Raw genomic sequence first — 19,089 nt, forward strand, 5'->3', positions numbered from 1 at the left:
GAACAGATTTGCACTACCATGGAAGTCTTGTGTTTAGCAATTCACTTGTCATATCTTGTTCTTGCAAAATATATGTTATATCTGTGATAAAGGTTAAATTAATAGAACATCTACAAACACTAATACCTAGTGGCCTTGGTCCTTTGCTCCTGTGTGATGATGTTGCAGAGCACAGTGACAGGCCTTGTCGGCTGTACCACATCAGGACCTTTGGGCTGCCTGTGGAACTGGCCTGGGTCACAGGGAAAGCTATACACACATTTCATGGAGGCTTTGAGTTCGAACAGCTCCCCTTGCTGCGCAGGAGAGGAAGGCAAAGGGACGAAGACTACAAATACATTGTAAATATGTGGCACAGCCTTTGCATATGTCGGACAATAATGAATCATGTTTTACCTGAATGTACCTAAAAATTCAAACATTTGTGATTACAGAAAAGCTTTATTTGCCTTCATAGATACCCAAGAGGTTTAATGCATCTTGGAAAACCAGTGTGGCTGAAGCAGAATCTGCCCTCCCAGAGCGACCCAAAATGGATGTCTCTATACCTGACTCCATAAATACAACCCTCTATGATGGGTCCACATCAGAAAAAGAGGGCAAGGCCCTTCCAACTCCCCCTTCCAATCCATCCAACTGTATACCCCTTGCACCAAGCAACTTAACAAACGGATCTCTGTCACCTCACAGTAAACATTCTCCAACAAAAGTAAGCACTTCCAAGAAGCCTCAAAGCAAGAAGAAGCCAAGTAAAGCATTTAAAGCTAAAAATGAGTGCTTGAACACCAAAACAACATTTGACAGCACTGACAAGCCAGAGGGGGACATAAAAGAATGTCCGTATTCAGACCTTGACTCTATCCCCAATATTTTGTGTCCTAAAGCACTTGAGCGTCAATCCAAGCATGCTCAGACTCAGCCCTCAGTTCCAGTAGTAAAAGAGGTGAAGAAGCAGCCTGAAGGACACAGTCGCCTGTGGTTCAGCAAACCAGGAAAAGACAGGCGTCTCAACACTACCACCTCCTTATCTAACCACAGTGCCTTCAGCAAGGGTCCCTGCAAGAAAAAGACTCAAACTGCAGCTACTGTCAACAGAAAGACTCAAGCGTCCAGTGCGGCCATCAAGGGATGCTCTATTGATCAGTTGAAGACTCCAGTGTCTAGAGTAATAGTAAAAGAACACCCTGCTGATCAGTTGAAGACTCCAGTGTCCAGCGTAATAGTAAAAGAACACCCTGCTGATCAGTTGAAGACTCCAGTGTCCAGCGTAATAGTAAAAGAACACCCTGCTGATCAGTTGAAGACTCTAGTGTCCAGCGTAATAGTAAAAGAACACCCTGCTGACCAGTTGAAGACTCCAGTGTCCAATGCAACATTCAAAGATATTACTAGTGATCAGTCGAAGACTCCAGGGTATAGTGTAACAGTCAAAGAAAGTCCTGTTGATCAATTGAAGCCTCCAGTCTCAAGTGTGCCCAAGCCTCCTGATGAGTCGAAGGCCCTGGGCAAGCAGCCTGCACATCTGCCTGCTAGCAACCGCCTGATGACCAGAGCTCTTAAAGCTATGGAGTTAGCAGTGCGGAAACAGAATCTGTTCTCTAGTCCAAAGCCTGGCTGTTTCCTTCCTATCAACAAGACAGAGGAGGAGGTGTCATCTTCCACAAACACTCCTTCTGATAAACCAGAGACCAAAACAGACTGTCATACAGAGGAAAAACCTTTAAAGGTTGACAACGATAATCAGATCACTGGTTTACCAAATTGGTCCTCCTCAAAGTTCACCAGGTCGAAGGACTTTGAAGCAGAGGTTAAGACTGAAGATGAGGGCTTCTTGATATCCCAGATGCCTGTGGACTTTATACCTCTGACATCTGGGAAGGCAAAGAAAAATAACTGTGTGTCTGACATGTCGTCCAGTTCCTCGCCATGCTTCTCTCCCATGGACGCCTTCAAAGACATTAAAGAGTTATCTTTCAAGTCCCTGGAATCAAGTGAGGGTGATGGGAAACCTGTGTCTTTTAAACCAGACACTAACTACAAGTTCAGTACTTTCCTCATGCTGCTGAAGGACATGCACGATACCAGGGAGAAAGATGGAACTCCCTTGGAGCTGGAAATCGGACCACCTAGTGCTCATGTAAAAGAGGAGCCTTCCATGATTCCACCCTTACTGGGAGAGGAGTCACTCGGTCAAGGCCCGTGTCTCGGTAAAAGTAAACAAGGCAAGAGCAAAACCAAGGCCAAGCTCAAACCCAAGTCTTCTCTGAAGGTAGAAATCCCACAACTTGAAGGCAGCACAAACCAGGTCATGAAAAGGCTATCCAAAAACAGAGGCTCATCTGAGACTAAAAAGAAACCGAATAGAAAAGTGCCTTTTGGTAAGAGGTCTCCTGGACCTGGCTACCTTGGGATGGAAGCCTTGCACCACCTTCCGAGCAATTCTTGGGAGAAGTTTGACCAGGATTTGGAGACATTAGGGGGGGTGGGGGAGGGCTGCAGTAGGCTAACGAATGAGAGACTACAGAACATGGTGCCTTTAGAGCAGGGTGGTGCAGAACCATCAGTATCCTTTCAACCAAAGATAGTGTTGGACCAGCAGACTATCACCGCCACAATTTCTGCAAACACTACACAAAGTACTGGGGAAGGCCAGGAGGCTCCCACAGGTAAAGAATTTTTGTTATTTCCTTGGCTTTATTGAAGGGTATCCTAAAGGAGATAATTACTGATCAATGCATTAACTTTGCTTCTGAAGTCATACCATAATGAAAATATCAACAGCTATGAAGTAAAAGTGTCCGATGCAGGGCCATGAACTTCTGTAGATCATGACATGTAATGATTTAACATGTGTGGTGTATTATACTAGTCATACTTTTTGCACATTTATCCTCCACAGCACATAAACGAATTCGAAAACCAAGCAAAAGACTCATAGAATGGACAGAAGAGTACAGTCAGATAATCTGCGCAAGGAAGAAACAGAAAAAGCCCCTCCAGCCTTTGGGAAAGGTAGCTCACTCAAACATTTTACATCTCTTGGATTTTCAGGATTTTGTATTATGATCCCAGCTCTATACCCTCTTCATGTTATTCCAGGTGGCACATTCCAACAGCAACAAACCAGATCCCCTACCACCAGGGAAAACCACACATGACCACGCCCTTCTGAACCCACTTCCTGAAATACAAACTCTGCCCCCAGACGAACCATCCAAGACCCCCACTGGACAAGCCTCTCCCCGAATAGAGAGTACTCCCCCTCAGGATGCACATATCCTGTCCATAGATACTCTAACCCCACCTCCTGAAGGAGACTCTTCGCTGCTGAGTGACGGTCTGACAAAGAATGTTGGTGAGAAACTATTTATATATAAAATGTATACTTTGGTTGGATTGCAAACAATTAAAAAATGTTTTCACAGTGCAGTGTGCCGTGAAACCAAGTAATTGCTGTTTTTATTACATTACTCCTCTGTAGTAGTAGTCATTATACCAGATGTGTGTAAAGGTCCATAGTAACACTGTTGTCTTGTGGCAGGTGACGTTCCTTACTTGGAAACAATCCGTAAGAGACAGAGGAAACCAACTCCGAAGATTATGGAGACTGCCACAATTCCAAAGAAGAGGGTATGGAGGTGTTAGGGAATGGTCGTGCTTTGTTCAATAAGGACTTTTTTTTGTATCTGATGGTTCCATTTATCTTCACAGTAATGAAGGCCTTAAAACGGGTTGACTGGTTAATTATGTATTACAGGTCAAGTCCCTGAAGACCATCTTATCAAGTCACCCTCTTCCTTCAGGTCAGTCTACACAGGAAGGATCTCCCTCAAACTGCCCATATTACACAGTTTTTAAGAGTCTTTCTCACTTTTGAGTAAGATGAGTATGGAAATAGCATTAATACATTTGAGACTATACACTGTTTATCACAATTCTTTGTCATACTGCTGTCATTTACTTAATGATTGTCAATTCAAAGGGCTGATTGGTCTTGGGGTCAAAGTTGACTGTTTTTCTTCCCAGGCTCTGGACAACTCTTCTCTAAATCAAAGATCAAACAACCTACCACAGCTACCCCTGCATCCTCCACATTTACACCCTGCACCTCTGCACCCTGCCCCCTGACCCAGAGCAGCCTGGAGAAGGGGCCAGACTGTGACGTCACCAAGCCCCCCAGTGAAGAAACTGATCTTCATGACGATGGGAGGGATACCCTAGACCCAGAGGTCAGACAATAGGTCAAATCTCAAGCTCTATTTTATGGTCCATGTTTGACCCGATAATAACATAGAAAGTACATGGTAAAATAGACATTACTCAATAATAATCTAATAATGAAAATACAAATGTAAAAAATGTTTCTACATGAAATCGTGTTACAGTGTTTGAACTCTCCTGCTGATTTTCCTCTTCTTTGCTCCTCAGGGTTTTACATCCAGTTTGGATGACAGCTTTTCATCCATGAGGGAGGAGTCTTCACTGTGCGATGGCCCACTCTCCCCCAATAAGAAGATCATAGGGGACAGAGGGGGTGCTGCCTCATTGAAAGAGAATGTGTGTCAGGTGAGTAGGCCTTGCATCACCAATGTAGGAGTGGTTACCTTGTGTTGTTTTAATGTGCAATATGTGATTATGGACTGACTGCACTTGCGCTTTACTCATTGTTTCAGATAGTTGTGTAAATGTTGTTGTCATGTTGTCTAAATGTTTCTGGACTGTATGGTAGGTGTGTGAGAAGACTGGGGAGCTGCTGCTGTGTGAGGGCCAGTGTTGTGGGGCGTTCCACCTCCAGTGTATCGGCCTCACAGACCCTCCTATAGGGAAGTTCGTCTGCCAGGAGTGCAAGTCTGGTGGGTCAAGCACATATTCTGTAAAAACACAACCACTTATTAACCAGGTTTCCGTCCAACCTTTTTATGGGAGTAAAGTACATGTCGGATAAAACATGTCATTACAGGTCTGATGGAAACAGATGTTTTTCAGTTAAATGTTCAAATGTTGACAAAACTAAATGCGGCAAAAAAGGTGCGAATGTTTTGTGTCTGTAAAATGATTTATGTGAGAAATGTCAGTGGAAACGCTTTTAATGCACAAGTATTGATATAATAACCATTTTATCGAAGTAAACCTGGAGTCACGCGATGACATGTTGTGTGGACTTAAACTTCACAGGGAGATGAGGTGCAAGGTGATGATCTTGATGCTCCTTTACAATAATTATTGATGGTCTTATTCTGGTGACATGATCATCGATGCTTGGCTGCCATTTGACATAAAAATTAAAATAATCTTGCTCTTTTGTCCATAATAATCTCATCATGTAGGCTATACGTGCGTAGAGTTGAAAATGCGAAGGAAATCCATTTGATCTTGTATTTGTTATTCGGTACATGGGAATTTAACCGCAGAAGATATTTTTATGTGCACTACGTCATCACACACAACCTTTGATCAGCAACAAGTCAATTTGATGGAAACACATCTCTACTGGGAAAATGCGCATATTGTTTTTATGCGGATTTTAGAATATTTGTATGAAAATCTGTCGCCAATTCAATGGAAGCGTCATGTTTTTAAGCCCCATTCCTGCTCAGACAAAATTATGGAAAGACTATTATTAGTTGCACATAGAGTTATAAGTGTTCTCTGATTGTTTCACATGCTATTTTGCTGATTCTCTCCCCTGTCATCCTCTCATCCTAGCATCCATAAATCTCTCTGGCTAGTAAAAGCAAATCCATTGATTAAAGCTGATTTGTTTGTTGCTAGGTGTCCACACCTGTTTTGCGTGTAAGAAGCCCGGGGAGGACGTGATGCGCTGTATGATCCCAGTGTGTGGGAAGTTCTACCATGGAGAGTGTATAGCCAACCACGCTCCCACTGCCCCCCTGCACCGGGGTCTCCGCTGCTCTCTCCACGTCTGTCTGTCCTGCTTCATAACCAACCCTGTCAACCCCTCCGTCTCCAAAGGTGGGTGCTGCTCTGCTTCACCCAGCACAGTTTAGTTTAGCTTTGTTTTATGCAATTCTGCTCAATTGAAATCCCGGTATATTGGTAACTCCACAGGAGAAATTATGATGTTGGAGTTAGTAAGTAGAAACATTTTTGCACGCGTTTGTGCTAAAATAATTTTCATTTTTGCACAGCAATTCAGTTTATTTCAACAGCATGATAGAAAGACAAACTAATTGAAGTGAGCTGTGGGAAGAAAAGGTATACCAGATATTCTAACTAACAGCTCATTCTGCCCGTCTCCCCTGTGTTGTGTGTCCTTTAGGTCGTCTGACACGCTGTGTGCGCTGCCCTGTGGCGTACCATGCCAATGACTACTGCATGGCAGCGGGCAGTGTGGTCCTGGCCAACAACAGCTTCCTGTGTCCCAACCACTTCACCCCCCGCAGGGGCTTCCGCAACCATGAACACGTCAATGTCAGCTGGTGCTTTGTCTGCTCCGAAGGTACGCCGGCCTCCACATATGTTGGGTTGTTAGAGTCAGATATGCATAGGTGCGCTATTATGTCATGTACATTACATGATCAGCGTCCAATTTTCTTAAACACTAGATCCCAGTTACATCTCTGTTTACTCGTGTGTTTTCAATCCCGTAGACCAGTTCAGTAGCCAAACTGTTATTCTTCTCCCATGCTACAGGGGGCAGTCTGCTGTGCTGTGAGTCGTGTCCTGCTGCCTTCCACCAGGAGTGTCTGAACATCGACATGCCCGAGGGCAGTTGGTTCTGCAATGACTGCCTGGCCGGGAAGAAGCCCCACTATAAGGACATCCTGTGGGTCAAAGTGGGAAGATACAGGTCAGTACAGCCGCCTGGGTACCAACCTTACTGGCTCAGCATTGTTTTGGCAAAACAACAGCAAGATGGCTAAAGCAGAAGCAGATTGGCATCCAGTATATTAGTAAAAGTCCTCCCCTGCCTTAACCACATTCCCAATGCTAAAATATCCTAACTCTGAAGTGTTCTGACATTACTAAACAACCAAGGTACTGAGAAGCAAAATGCACCTGCATTTCTATTCACAATATGGCAGTGGTTGCAAAATGGTAGGGTCTTTCTGCCATGGGCCGTGACCCATTTTCTTTTCTTATTCATATCGTATTTTCCCTTCCTATCCTCTGTCTAGGTGGTGGCCTGCGGAGGTCAGCCATCCCAAGAACATTCCGGAGAACATCCTACGTATGAGGCACAATGTAGGAGAGTTCCCTGTGCACTTCTTTGGCTCCAACGACTACCTGTGGACCTACCAGGCCCGAGTCTTCCCCTACATGGACGTAGACACCAACAACAAGGAGAAGATGGGGAAGGGTGTAGACGCCATCTACAAGAAAGGTATTCACACCAACAGACCTGGGCAGAAAATAGTTTGAAATAGTTTGAAAATACCAACTTTTAAAATAATAGAGGTAGTCGAATATAGTTTATATAGAGTTTCAACTAAAAGGAAACTTATTCAATATTTTATAAACAATATAAAACATACACATACAAACATCAACTACATAATACCTGCACAGACCCACTAGCACACACACCCATCTCCAGCGCTCCCATCACTCTACGCCACATGGTCTCAAAATGCACCATTTTGTTTCTCTCCCTCGCCCCAAGCAATTTACATTTTTAGATAATAAAGCATTTGAACTTTCCATTGCATTAACAATGGAAGATTGGTTGATTTCCAGTTTTTGATTGACGAAAAAAGTAATGTCCAACCCATCGGGTTATCTCACTGCGCCCTCATATGCCATGACTTGAAATATACAGACAGACGGATTGAAAGTTCATTTACATCGTAATAGTTCTGACAGCCAACATTATAACTCTACTCATAGCTTTTAGACCTTATAACATTCCCAGAAGGCATGGATTATTGAGTCATTGTTAGTGTTACACTTCAGACAACTCTGCCGTTGTGTTGTAGAATTTGTGAATTTTGTCTCTTGTATAATACATTCTATACATTAATTTATACTGGATTAAGAGTACATTTTCGTTAACTGTAATCTCATTAGTTATGTTCCAACATTCCCTCCATCTTGTGCCAACATCAGTTGTTTTTAATTCTTGATTTCAATAGTTTATATTTGTTTCTAAGAGATTGTCAGTTGGATATGCTCTCTGAAAGGTTTTGTACAGTTTACCTATCATATGAATATCCTTTTCGGACTCAAATAGGATTCCCTCAAGATTGCTCTGATGTCCAAAATATTTCTAATCAACATTTCGTGATATAAAACTTAAGTTGGATGTACTTGAAAATATCTACATTAGTCAATCCAAAATTTTAAGCTGTCATGGAAATAAATTTATTTCCTATTACCAAGTAATTTATGGTTTTTATGCCTTTAGTTTTCCAAGTGGACCAATTTATCGGGGAATTCTGAAAAGCTATCCAAGGATTGTTCCACAGGGTTGTGTTATAACAATATTTTCTTCCATGTTGTTCTTAACTATGAAGTTGTTAATTTTCTTAGCTTTTCTTTGAAAATGGACACATAAAAATATTCTGAGGGATGAGCATGCACATCTTCAATATGTACCCATTGTTCCTCTTTAGTGCATTTAACTATATGTCTCAAGTAAAAGCCTTGGGTGGTGAGTTGATACAATTCCAAGTCTGGAAGGTTAAAACCACCCTCAGACTTAGGAAGATGTAATACTTTCCTTTTAATTCTATGAGTTTTATTTGCCCCTCTGTTATTACCGAGTATACTTTTGTAGCCCTTTCCTGCAGTTAAATGACCTAGTGGCCTCATGTGTGGAATGTTATTAATATTTGTCTGGACCAAAAGTGTATGGCAGGTCATACTATTTCTAGCCAGACTGGATTAGATACATGGGCTACATATAGTAAGACCGAGGGGTGCTGTTTCGCTCACTCGGATGCTTTCTCCGGTGAGAGTTTCAGCAGAGAGGAAGAGGCGAAGCGAGAGGGCTCACTCTCGCCAAAATCTGTCCAGAATAAGTCCAATGCGTTTCTATGGGCATAATATGCAGACCTAAGCTTGTCATCTGCCTTCCCGCCTTTGGGACAACGACTCTCATTGTTAGGGTGGAAACATGAGCATCTTGTCATTATATACACATCTCAGGTTTTTGCCTCTTGCGAATTGGAAAGAAAACTGGCAGGTGCACAGTGCACTATTAGGACACTGGCTTTCCCTAAAGTAAATTTAGCAAAATAATATAATTACTCCTGTCTGAATAAAAACATTCAAAATGACTAAACCTCATAGAATCATTCGCTTTTTTCTTTCTTTTTTTTAAATAGCTGTGGATCGTTTCAAATCACAAGTTTGTAGGCCTATGCCTATTTGGGAATCCCGCAATTTGGGCAGCGCCCATGGCAATATGTCTAGCTGATTAAGTTGCGGCTGTCATTGAAAAGCATCTAAAATATGTGTGAAGATAATTTGTCTTGAGTATAATTAAAAATGTTCCAACAAGAAGAAGGAGAGTGCATGCTCTCAGCTCTCCAGAATGCATGCTCTCAGCTCTCCAGAATGCATGCTTTCATCTCTCCAGAATGCATGCTCTCATCTCTCCAGAATGCATGCTCTCAGCTCTCCAGAATGCACACTCTCATCTCTCCAGAATGCATGCTCTCATCTCCAGAATGCATGCTCTCAGCTCTCCAGAATGCATGCTCTCAGCTCTCCAGAATGCATGCTGTCATCTCTCCAGAATGCATGCTCTCAGCTCTCCAGAATGCTTCTCTCATCTTTCCAGAATGCATGCTCTCAGCTCTCCAGAATGCATGCTCCTCAGCTCTCCAGAATGCATGCTCTCAGCTCTCCAGAATGCATGCTCTCAGCTCACCAGAATGCATGCTCTCAGCTCTCCAGAATGCTTGCTCTCATCTTTCCAGAATGTATGTTCTCAGCTCTCCAGAATGCATGCTCTCATCTCTCCAGAATGCATGCTCTCATCTCTCCAGAATGCATGCTCTCATCTCTCCAGAATGCATGCTCTCATCTCCAGAATGCATGCTCTCAGCTCTCCAGAATGCTTGCTCTCATCTTTCCAGAATGTATGTTCTCAGCTCTCCAGAATGCCTGCTCTCATCTCTCCAGAATGCATGCTCTCATCTCTCCAGAATGCATGCTCTCATCTCTCCAGAATGCATGCTCTCATCTCTCCAGAATGCATGCTCTCATCTCTCCAGAATGCATGCTCTCATCTCTCCAGAATGCATGCTCTCATCTCTCCAGAATGCGTGCTCTCATCTCTCCAGAATGCATGCTCTCATCTCTCCAGAATGCATGCTCTCATCTCTCCAGAATGCATGCTCTCATCTCTCCAGAATGCATGCTCTCATCTCTCCAGAATGCATGCTCTCATCTCTCCAGAATGCATGCTCTCATCTCCAGAATGCATGCTCTCATCTCTCCAGAATGCATGCTCTCATCTCTCCAGAATGCATGCTCTCATCTCCAGAATGCATGCTCTCATCTCTCCAGAATGCATGCTCTCATCTCTCCAGAATGCATGCTCTCATCTCTCCAGAATGCATGCTCTCATCTCTCCAGAATGCATGCTCTCATCTCCAGAATGCATGCTCTCATCTCTCCAGAATGCATGCTCTCATCTCTCCAGAATGCATGCTCTCATCTCTCCAGAATGCATGCTCTCATCTCTCCAGAATGCATGCTCTCATCTCCAGAATGCATGCTCTCATCTCCAGAATGCATGCTCTCATCTCCAGAATGCATGCTCTCATCTCTCCAGAATGCATGCTCTCATCTCCAGAATGCATGCTCTCATCTCTCCAGAATGCATGCTCTCATCTCCAGAATGCATGCTCTCATCTCCAGAATGCATGCTCTCATCTCTCCAGAATGCGTTGTCTCACACCAATTATTGCCATTTTTTTGTTTCATTGTATGGATTGTTGGTTGATTGTTTATTTTCCTCATTTTATATGTCACCAGTAGGCTTAGTAAATGTACCGTTAATCCCTCGTCATTTGGTTACATACATTTCTGTTAATGCATGTAATAATTACAGTCATTTACCATTCTCATTCTTGGAGTGGAAATGTTTGCGGATGTCACAACCTGCTACACTTGTGAGAAACATGTTTTGGTTTATTCCATAACAATTACGAGTTTTGTCAATCTTTTCATTGTGTTTGTTTGGAGTCCTCCATGAGCAATGAGCATGTGTCAGGTTTCTCTGTCCTGATAACGTTGAGGGAGCGCATGTGCCTGAGCATGCATAGAAGTAGGCCTACCTGGCCTGTTGCATGCAAATGTAGGAAAGAGCCCATTCAGTAATGTCTGATTTCTGATTGTCTTAACTCACCACGTTCACCACTAATAAGTTAGAGCTTCTCAGTCATTTTTTAGTCACCTAACACATTGTAATCAAAGTTTGTTGTTTTAACATCCATTGCAAATGATAGTTCCTCAGTATTTTAAAAATCTTTCCAACACTCCTGGCCTTGATAATCACCAAGCCTCGGTGTGAAAGAGCAAAATATCATGACCTGATGATCGCATATATCCATTGGAAATATCATTACAAATCTGCTGTCTGTCCCGAGCTCACTGGCTCAGAGAGGCCTGAATAGACTAGTTGATGCAATGTTGCAAGTTTGCTAGCAACAGCTTCTAGGCCTGATCCAGTTGATGATTTGATACAATGTTGCACTTCACTAGCAATATATTTTTTTTGTTATATATATAATATTTTTATTAACTGAATGAAAGATCAAATGTAGACATTGTACATTTGTCCCCCTTCGACCCCCCGCCACAGAATGTCTCCAAACACATTTAAAAAGAAAGGCAAACTTACATATCAGAAGACAAAACAAAAGTATACAACAATGTTACTTCAATACAAGGAAAAATGTAATAGCCTTGGAGCTGTTCAAAATAGGATATCATCGGGTCCCAGGTGGAATAAAATGAGTTGGTTGACCCTCGAATGGTATACTTGTTTGTTTATTTATTTTAGGAACAGCATCAGATCTTTGAGCCAAAGAGAGGCTAAGGGAGAATTGATCGACTTCCATTTCCAATCCTTCTGCGGGCTATTAGGGAGAACAATTGTTGTTTGGTACTCAAAAAATAGCTATTTCTGCACTAGGCTGCAACTTTATATCAAATGCTTCAGATAGTGTTTTAAATATAGTGGAACAATAATCTGCCGGACAGGCACAGAACCAGAACATGTGGGTCAAGTCCACCAAGGAGCCTTTACACCTGTCACATGTACCATCAATATTTGGGTAGAATTTGGGCAATCTGGCCTTACTGAAATGGATACGGTGAAGAACCTTAAACTGTAGAAGGCTGACCCGGAGGAGGAGCTTCCATTTACCCTAAGTACCATTCCAGACTTCATCAGAGATCACCAAGTTCCCTTTCACACTCAGATCAGATTTTACTGACTGACGGATTATCAAGGGACATGATTATCTAAAAAATATGGGATATGAGTCCCTTTAGTTGGAAAGGGGTTTTCAAAAGGGCATCCAGACCAGCTCCGGTGATAGAATTGGAAAGCTTGGGCTTTGAGTGCGAATACACTGGTGTATTTGGAAATACCAAAATAAACTTGAATGGGGTAGATTACATTTGATAGCGAGATTTTTGAAATTGGCAAAGGTGCCATCAATTTCAAGGTCATTAAACATTCCTCTGCCACAGCCTGAAAGCTGAATTCAGTTTGCCTGGAAGGAAGAGGTGATTATTACATACAGTGGCTTGTGAAAGTATCAACCCGCTTGACATTTTTCGTATTTTGTTGCCTTGCAACCTGGATAAAATTGATTTTTGGGTGGGTTGTATCATTTTATTTACACAACATGCATACCACTTTGAATATGCAATTGTATTTATTTATTGTGAAACAAACAAGAAATCAGACAAAAAAACTGAAACTTGAGCATGCATAACTATTCACCCCTCAAAAGTGAATACTTGGAGAGCCACCTTTTGCAGCAATTGCAGATAGAAGTCTCTTGGGGTATGTCTCTATAAGCTTGGCACATCTTGCCACTGGGATTTTTGTTATTCTTCAATGCAAAACTGCTCCAGCTCCTTGAAGTTGGATGGGTTCCGCTGGTGAACAGCAATCTTTAAATCATATCACAGATTCTCAATTGGATTGAGGTCTGGGCTTTGACTAGGCCATTCCAAGACATTTAAATGTTTCCCCTTAAACCACTCAAGTGTTGCTTTAGCAGTATGCTTAGGGTCATTGTCCTGCTGTAAGGTGAACCCTCATTCCAGTCTCAAATCTCTGGATGACTGAAACAGGTTTCCCTCAAGAATTTCCCTGTATTTAGCGCCATCCATCATTCCTTCAATTCTGACCAGTTTCCCAGTCCCTGCCGATGAAAAACATCCCCACAGCATGATGCTGCCACCACCATGCTTCCCTATAGGAATGGTGTTCTTGATGAAAGGTGTTGGGTTTGCGCCAGACAGCGTTTTCCTTGATGGCCAAAAAGCTCAATTTTAGTCTCATCTTACCCGAGTTCCTTCTTCCATATGTTTGGGGAGTCTCCCACAGGGTTTGGGTAAAACACCCTGGTCCAGTGCGTTTTCAAACATTTCAAGCAGGAGGGGGGCCCGTTTGGCAGAAAAGTTATTGTAGAATTCGATTGGGTAGCCATCTTGGCCAGGGGATTTCCCACTTTGCATTGCTGTAATTGAATTAATAATCTCCTCTAACTGCGAAGGTTGATCAATTTCCTCTCTCTTCTCTGTACTCCCGAGTTTCACAGCAGTCTAAGGCACTGCATCTCTGACGTGTAAAGATCTGAATACATTTTTTTGAAGGTATTTTTCTATTTCAATAGGACTAACTGTTAAGACACCTGAAGTGTTGTGAATTTGAGGGATCAGCTGTGAGGCAGATTTGCACTTTAGTTGATGAGCTAGAAGTCGACCAGCCTTTTCTCCATGTTCGTAAAAAAAACAAACGGGTGCGGAGTAGCTGCTGCTCAGCCTTATCTGTGGATTGTAAATTGTACTGAGTTTGAAGACTCAGCCTTTCTTTGTAAAGTTCTGGTGATGGAGAGGCGGAGTATTGTTGGTCTAATTCCAGAATTGCGTCGATCAGCTGTTGTTGTTTAATTTTCCGTTGTTTATTGAGAAGAGAGGAATAGGAAATTATTTTGCCTCTAAGAACAACTTTAATTGTTTCCCAAAGTGTAGATGGAGAGATCGATTCTGTTTTATTTGTCTCAATAAAGACATCAATTGCATTCGATAGAATGGTGCAGAATTAATTGTTTGAAAGTAAAGATGAGTTAAGTCTCCATGGGGAGCGATCTGAATGAGAGGTCGAGCGACAGAGGAGCATCGTCACTAATAACAATGGCAGACGATTCTACTTTTTTAACAGAGGGGAGAAAGGCATTACAGTCGCATGAAAGAAATTTACAAACAAGAAAGTAACCCGAATCAAACCCTGAGATTGTAGCATTAACAAATAGTCTTTAGAAAGGTAACGTTAAATGACTAGCTAATGTCAACTTATCTGAAACAAAAACATAACAAGTTCACGTTGGATATTTACAATGTGTTACTAGTACCAGCTAAGCTATTCAGCCAGCCAATGTTACTTACATGGATACAGGTCTTCGTTTAGCCGATTCTAGCTGTAGCTAGCTAGGTAGTTGTCCAAATGTCAAGCTATCTCAGCTAGCTAGCTGCTAGAAATGGTGGAGAAGTGGCTAGCTAAATCCACCTCCACATTCAGTCAGTGCTTGAGCACTCTGGTTTTTGTTGTGCGTAGCTAGCCATGCTAGCAAGTAAGCACAATTTTGCTGTTGTCTCAAATCTTCTCAGCCAAGTATAGATGAAATACAGATATCCATGTGTGCACCTGGAGTTAAGCATTCATCTTGTTGCCATGTAAAATTGCATTTAAAAAAAAAATGGGGCATTAGCTAGCCAGCCAGATAATAAACAGTCAAATGTGTCCAGCCAGCTCCCGCTAGCCAGCCAATTTGATTGTGATGTATTGGCTAACATTGCCACTAATCTCAGTCAAATTAAACTAAATCAAATAAAGATGTCATCGGGGGCTCTCACCAAAAAAATTAAATAACATTGCTTTCATGTGAAAAGTAATATCCAAGTGGTTATCTTGAAAATCAGTTCGTTGCCTGCTAGCAAAGTAGCCATCCACATATTCCTCCCGCCATGGCTAGCCAGCCGGACCGCTTCCTCTATCAACTTTACTCTATGCACCGGACATAGAATGCTTTAACCCCGGCCAGTGTGTCAAAAATTAGCGTCTCTCCCTCAAAAAAGACTGACAGGGTGTAGGAGCTGAAACTTTATCCCCTTCTTGTAGAGACAGATTTTGATGTCCTTGAATTCAGCTCTTTTCTTCGCGAGATTGGCCACCCGGGTCCTGGTAGAAGCATATATCTTGGCCACGGAATTTTGGTTGATGCTCCCTCGCCCAGACATTGTACGTTCCTTGTCTTGGTAATGAAGAAAACACGCTATGATCATCCTAGGCCGCTCCCCTGAATTGGGTATGGGGGGGGGCGAGGGATCTGTGCGCTCGGTCGAAGTCTGGCGGCTTGTCAAAGACACCGTTACCCATCACTTTCACCAGCATGTTGAAGACAAATTTCACAGGGTTGACTCCAGTCTCAATTCCCTCCATGATGCCAACAATCCAGATGTTTTCCGTTCTAGTATATTTCTCAGACAAATCTACCTTGGAAAGTAAAGCTGTGTTGGCCATTTTCATATGAGAGACAGCTGCCTCTAGCTCGGCAATCCGCTCAGTGTTGTCAGTGGAGAAACCTTCTAGTGTAGTGAGGCTTCGCTCAGATCTGCATTCAAATAGTGTTCAAAAGTAGTTAATTTCTGAGATCTGTATTCAGATAGTTTTAAAAGTAGTACTTTTGGGGGATCTGTATTCAAATAGTTGTTGTCGCTTCCGAAGTAACTATTTGTTCCCACGTAAAAAAAGAGTTACTTTCCACAAAGCAAAGTTAAAAGGATTATTGTTGACTTAATGTTGATCTTTCCCCAGCTTTGGAGGAAGCTGCTAGCAGGTTTTTGAAACTGCAGGCAGAGAAAGAACTGAGACAGCTTCAGGAGGACAGGAGGAACGACAAGAAACCCCCGCCATACAGACACATCAAGGTAACTGCCACACCTCTTGCCACACAAAATGTATATATGAAGTTTAAGTTTTGAGCTGTAGAAGTATTAGAACATCCCCTTGACATCTTAATTCCTCTGACATCACTCTCCTACCCCTCAGGTGAATAGGCCAATCGGGAAGGTGCAGTTCATTACGGCCGACCTATCAGAGATCCCGCGCTGTAACTGCAAGGCATCGGACGAGAACCCTTGTGGCATTGACTCTGAGTGTATCAACCGGATGCTGATGTATGAGTGCCACCCCCAAGTGTGCCCAGCAGGGGAGGGCTGTCTTAACCAGGCCTTCACCAAGCGACAGTACAGCCAGGTGGAGATCTTCAGGACGCTGGCACGAGGTTGGGGCCTCCGCTGTGCCCACGACATCAAGAAGGTAATACATGTCAACTATAGAGTAAATTAAGTAGAGATCAATGTGCCGCCATGAAACTGTATCCCCTGGGGCTAAAACTATTTTCAAAAAGCTATGGAATTGAAAGGGGACTTTGATTCTTCTTCAATCACGATAGATTTCAGTCCCAGCAGACTTTTTTTCTAGAAAATGTGCACAATCTTTTGGCTGTTCAAGAAATCATGGATTTAATTTCTTACCGGTACGGGACCCCCCAAGTATACTACAAAAATTACAGGGTAGCCTACTCTGCTGACACTGACAAACAGATCAATAAAAACGATATTGTCTGATTCATATAATTGGCCTACGAAAAAGGGAGACACAAATACAATATGACATCCATCTAACCTGGAGGAGGAAATGATTTTCCAAAAACAAACAAAAGTAACACTGACCCAATGATAAAGACAGTGAATATGCACACTCACTGGGGATATGGCTGATGTTCTCCGCTGGTGCCAATAAGGCTTCTGTTCAATCAATAAAGTTAAGAATTTTGATAACTAAAAGACAGATTGGTGTCTTTTCATTGTTATCTCTATACAGCAATAGCCATTTGCTTTCCAAACTTTCCAATAGCCATTTGCTGTTCAAGCTTTTACGCGATTGTATTTTAAATATTGCGATATGCCTGGCTGGGTCTCTCTGCTTTTCACTGACAGTCACAACTCAACAATTTATTTGGTATGCGCTGCCCAAAATGCGTGCCCTTCCGACTGTAGGCTATGTGATTTAAAACAATCCATAGCTTTTATTTTGAAGAAGTTAATGATCCTCTGTGGCCGAATCATGCTTTCTGTTGTAGTAGCCTATGTTGAATCATTTTCTTTATTGCTGTATAGACAAGAGTAAGCTAATTAGGTTATATAATGTTGTCAATTTAATTACATTTATTTTAGGGAAAACTTAGTTTCCCTTAGCCTTATGGACACACCCCCTATCCATTTTAATGTGGCATAAACACAAGCAATCATAATTTTTTTCATCTGATTGTCAAACAATCACTTAACAAAGGTGCTCCTGTTGGAACATTTCAGCATCCAAACCCCAACAGTGCACTGTGCACCTGAAATTTGATGAATGGAAAGAGACATCTGTTACAAAACACCTACAGTAAATGTATTGTAATGACATTCTGCGATTGTCATTAGGCCTACGCTCGTAGCCTGAATTGATGCATCCAATGTTATCCACGTGCGCCTTGGTCTCGGCTACTCATCTCTGCCTTGACTAAATGTAAGTGTTCTCCTCGAACCACAACGCAATTTGGAGCGTATAGAGTCAATTTGCTCATTTTTCTTGCGGCTGACATGCAGTAATGTTAAGTAATGACGTGATTGACTATAGGTTTTTGGGCATGTTGTATTAATTGTGATAGGCTCACGTTTTACCAGCACAGTGTACCCCCACAATTTATTTTGCCGGGACGCCGTACTGGTCTGTACCACCTTACTTTCATACCTGATTATTAATATTAGAATGAGTGTTCCACCGTATCTCTCCTGCTGACTGTCATGGTTGTGTGTTCTCAGGGGGAGTTTGTGAATGAGTATGTAGGAGAGGTGATCGATGAGGAGGAGTGTCGGGCCAGGATCAAACACGCCCAGGATAACGACATCTGTAACTTCTACATGCTGACCCTGGACAAGGTAGGGTTCAGGCGTCAGGACTTAAAGGTTCAATGCAGCTGTTTTTATCTCAATATCAAATCATTTCTGGGTAACAATTTAGTACCTTACTGTGATTGTTTTCAATTAAAATGGTCAAAAGCAAACAAAAATAGCTTCTTAGCAAAGGGCAATTTCTCAAGCAATAATTTTTCTAGGACTGTCTGGGAGTGTTTTGAGCGTAGAGAGGAAGCTGTTGCCAGAGAGGTTTGGAACTCTCTTTCTTATTGGTCTATTAACTAATTTACCACCAGGTGGTCAGCATACTATGGAACGCCGTTTGGGTCTTTGCGTGTCAAAAAAGATACACGTCAAATAACACAATTCTATTATAGAATGTTGTGTGTGCTGAATTTGTACTTGCAAGCCAAGTGCCCCCACTACTAACAGTAGCACTGTCAAAGCTGAACAAAAAAGTATGTAAACAAGCACACACCAGCCACGAACGATGTGTTTACAATAAGTAAGTAATAAGGCATTATTTGTTTGACCTCTACTTCTGGGGTAGCTAGTTAGCTTTAGCTTACAATAAGTAAGTAATAAGGCATTATTTGTTTGACCTCTACTTCTGGGGTAGCTAGTTAGCTTTAGCTTACAATAAGTAAGTAATAAGGCATTATTTGTTTGACCTCTACTTCTGGGGTAGCTAGTTAGCTTTAGCTTACAATAAGTAAGTAATAAGGCATTATTTGTTTGACCTCTACTTCTGGGGTAGCTAGTTAGCTTTAGCTTGGTACCTAGCTGGCATCAAAACAATCAGCCTGAAAACAATGACCAGTAGAAACTGCAGTCATTTTCATTATTCTTAGCAATGATTTAGGAATCCTTGTGACTAAGTATTAGCTAGGTAGCCACTTGTTGTTTGCC

At 42.2% G+C, this 19,089-nt stretch overlaps 1 protein-coding gene across 1 annotated transcript in view; it reads left to right on the plus strand.

The window, feature by feature from the left end:
* Positions 1-19,089, plus strand: part of LOC115135948 (histone-lysine N-methyltransferase, H3 lysine-36 specific-like) — a 35,707-nt gene that overhangs the window by 6,850 nt on the left and 9,768 nt on the right. The window contains exons 4-19 of the mRNA XM_029671201.2: positions 169-341; positions 458-2,666; positions 2,900-3,012; positions 3,100-3,355; positions 3,542-3,630; positions 3,758-3,803; positions 4,027-4,229; positions 4,429-4,566; positions 4,730-4,853; positions 5,773-5,973; positions 6,281-6,460; positions 6,655-6,811; positions 7,140-7,345; positions 16,031-16,143; positions 16,265-16,534; positions 18,088-18,204. Coding sequence (XP_029527061.1) covers positions 169-341; positions 458-2,666; positions 2,900-3,012; positions 3,100-3,355; positions 3,542-3,630; positions 3,758-3,803; positions 4,027-4,229; positions 4,429-4,566; positions 4,730-4,853; positions 5,773-5,973; positions 6,281-6,460; positions 6,655-6,811; positions 7,140-7,345; positions 16,031-16,143; positions 16,265-16,534; positions 18,088-18,204 — 4,595 coding nt within the window. The remainder of the gene's footprint in view (positions 1-168; positions 342-457; positions 2,667-2,899; positions 3,013-3,099; positions 3,356-3,541; positions 3,631-3,757; positions 3,804-4,026; positions 4,230-4,428; positions 4,567-4,729; positions 4,854-5,772; positions 5,974-6,280; positions 6,461-6,654; positions 6,812-7,139; positions 7,346-16,030; positions 16,144-16,264; positions 16,535-18,087; positions 18,205-19,089) is intronic.

This window comes from Oncorhynchus nerka, linkage group LG10, assembly GCF_034236695.1.
Source record: "Oncorhynchus nerka isolate Pitt River linkage group LG10, Oner_Uvic_2.0, whole genome shotgun sequence".
NCBI classification, from domain to species: domain Eukaryota; kingdom Metazoa; phylum Chordata; class Actinopteri; order Salmoniformes; family Salmonidae; genus Oncorhynchus; species Oncorhynchus nerka.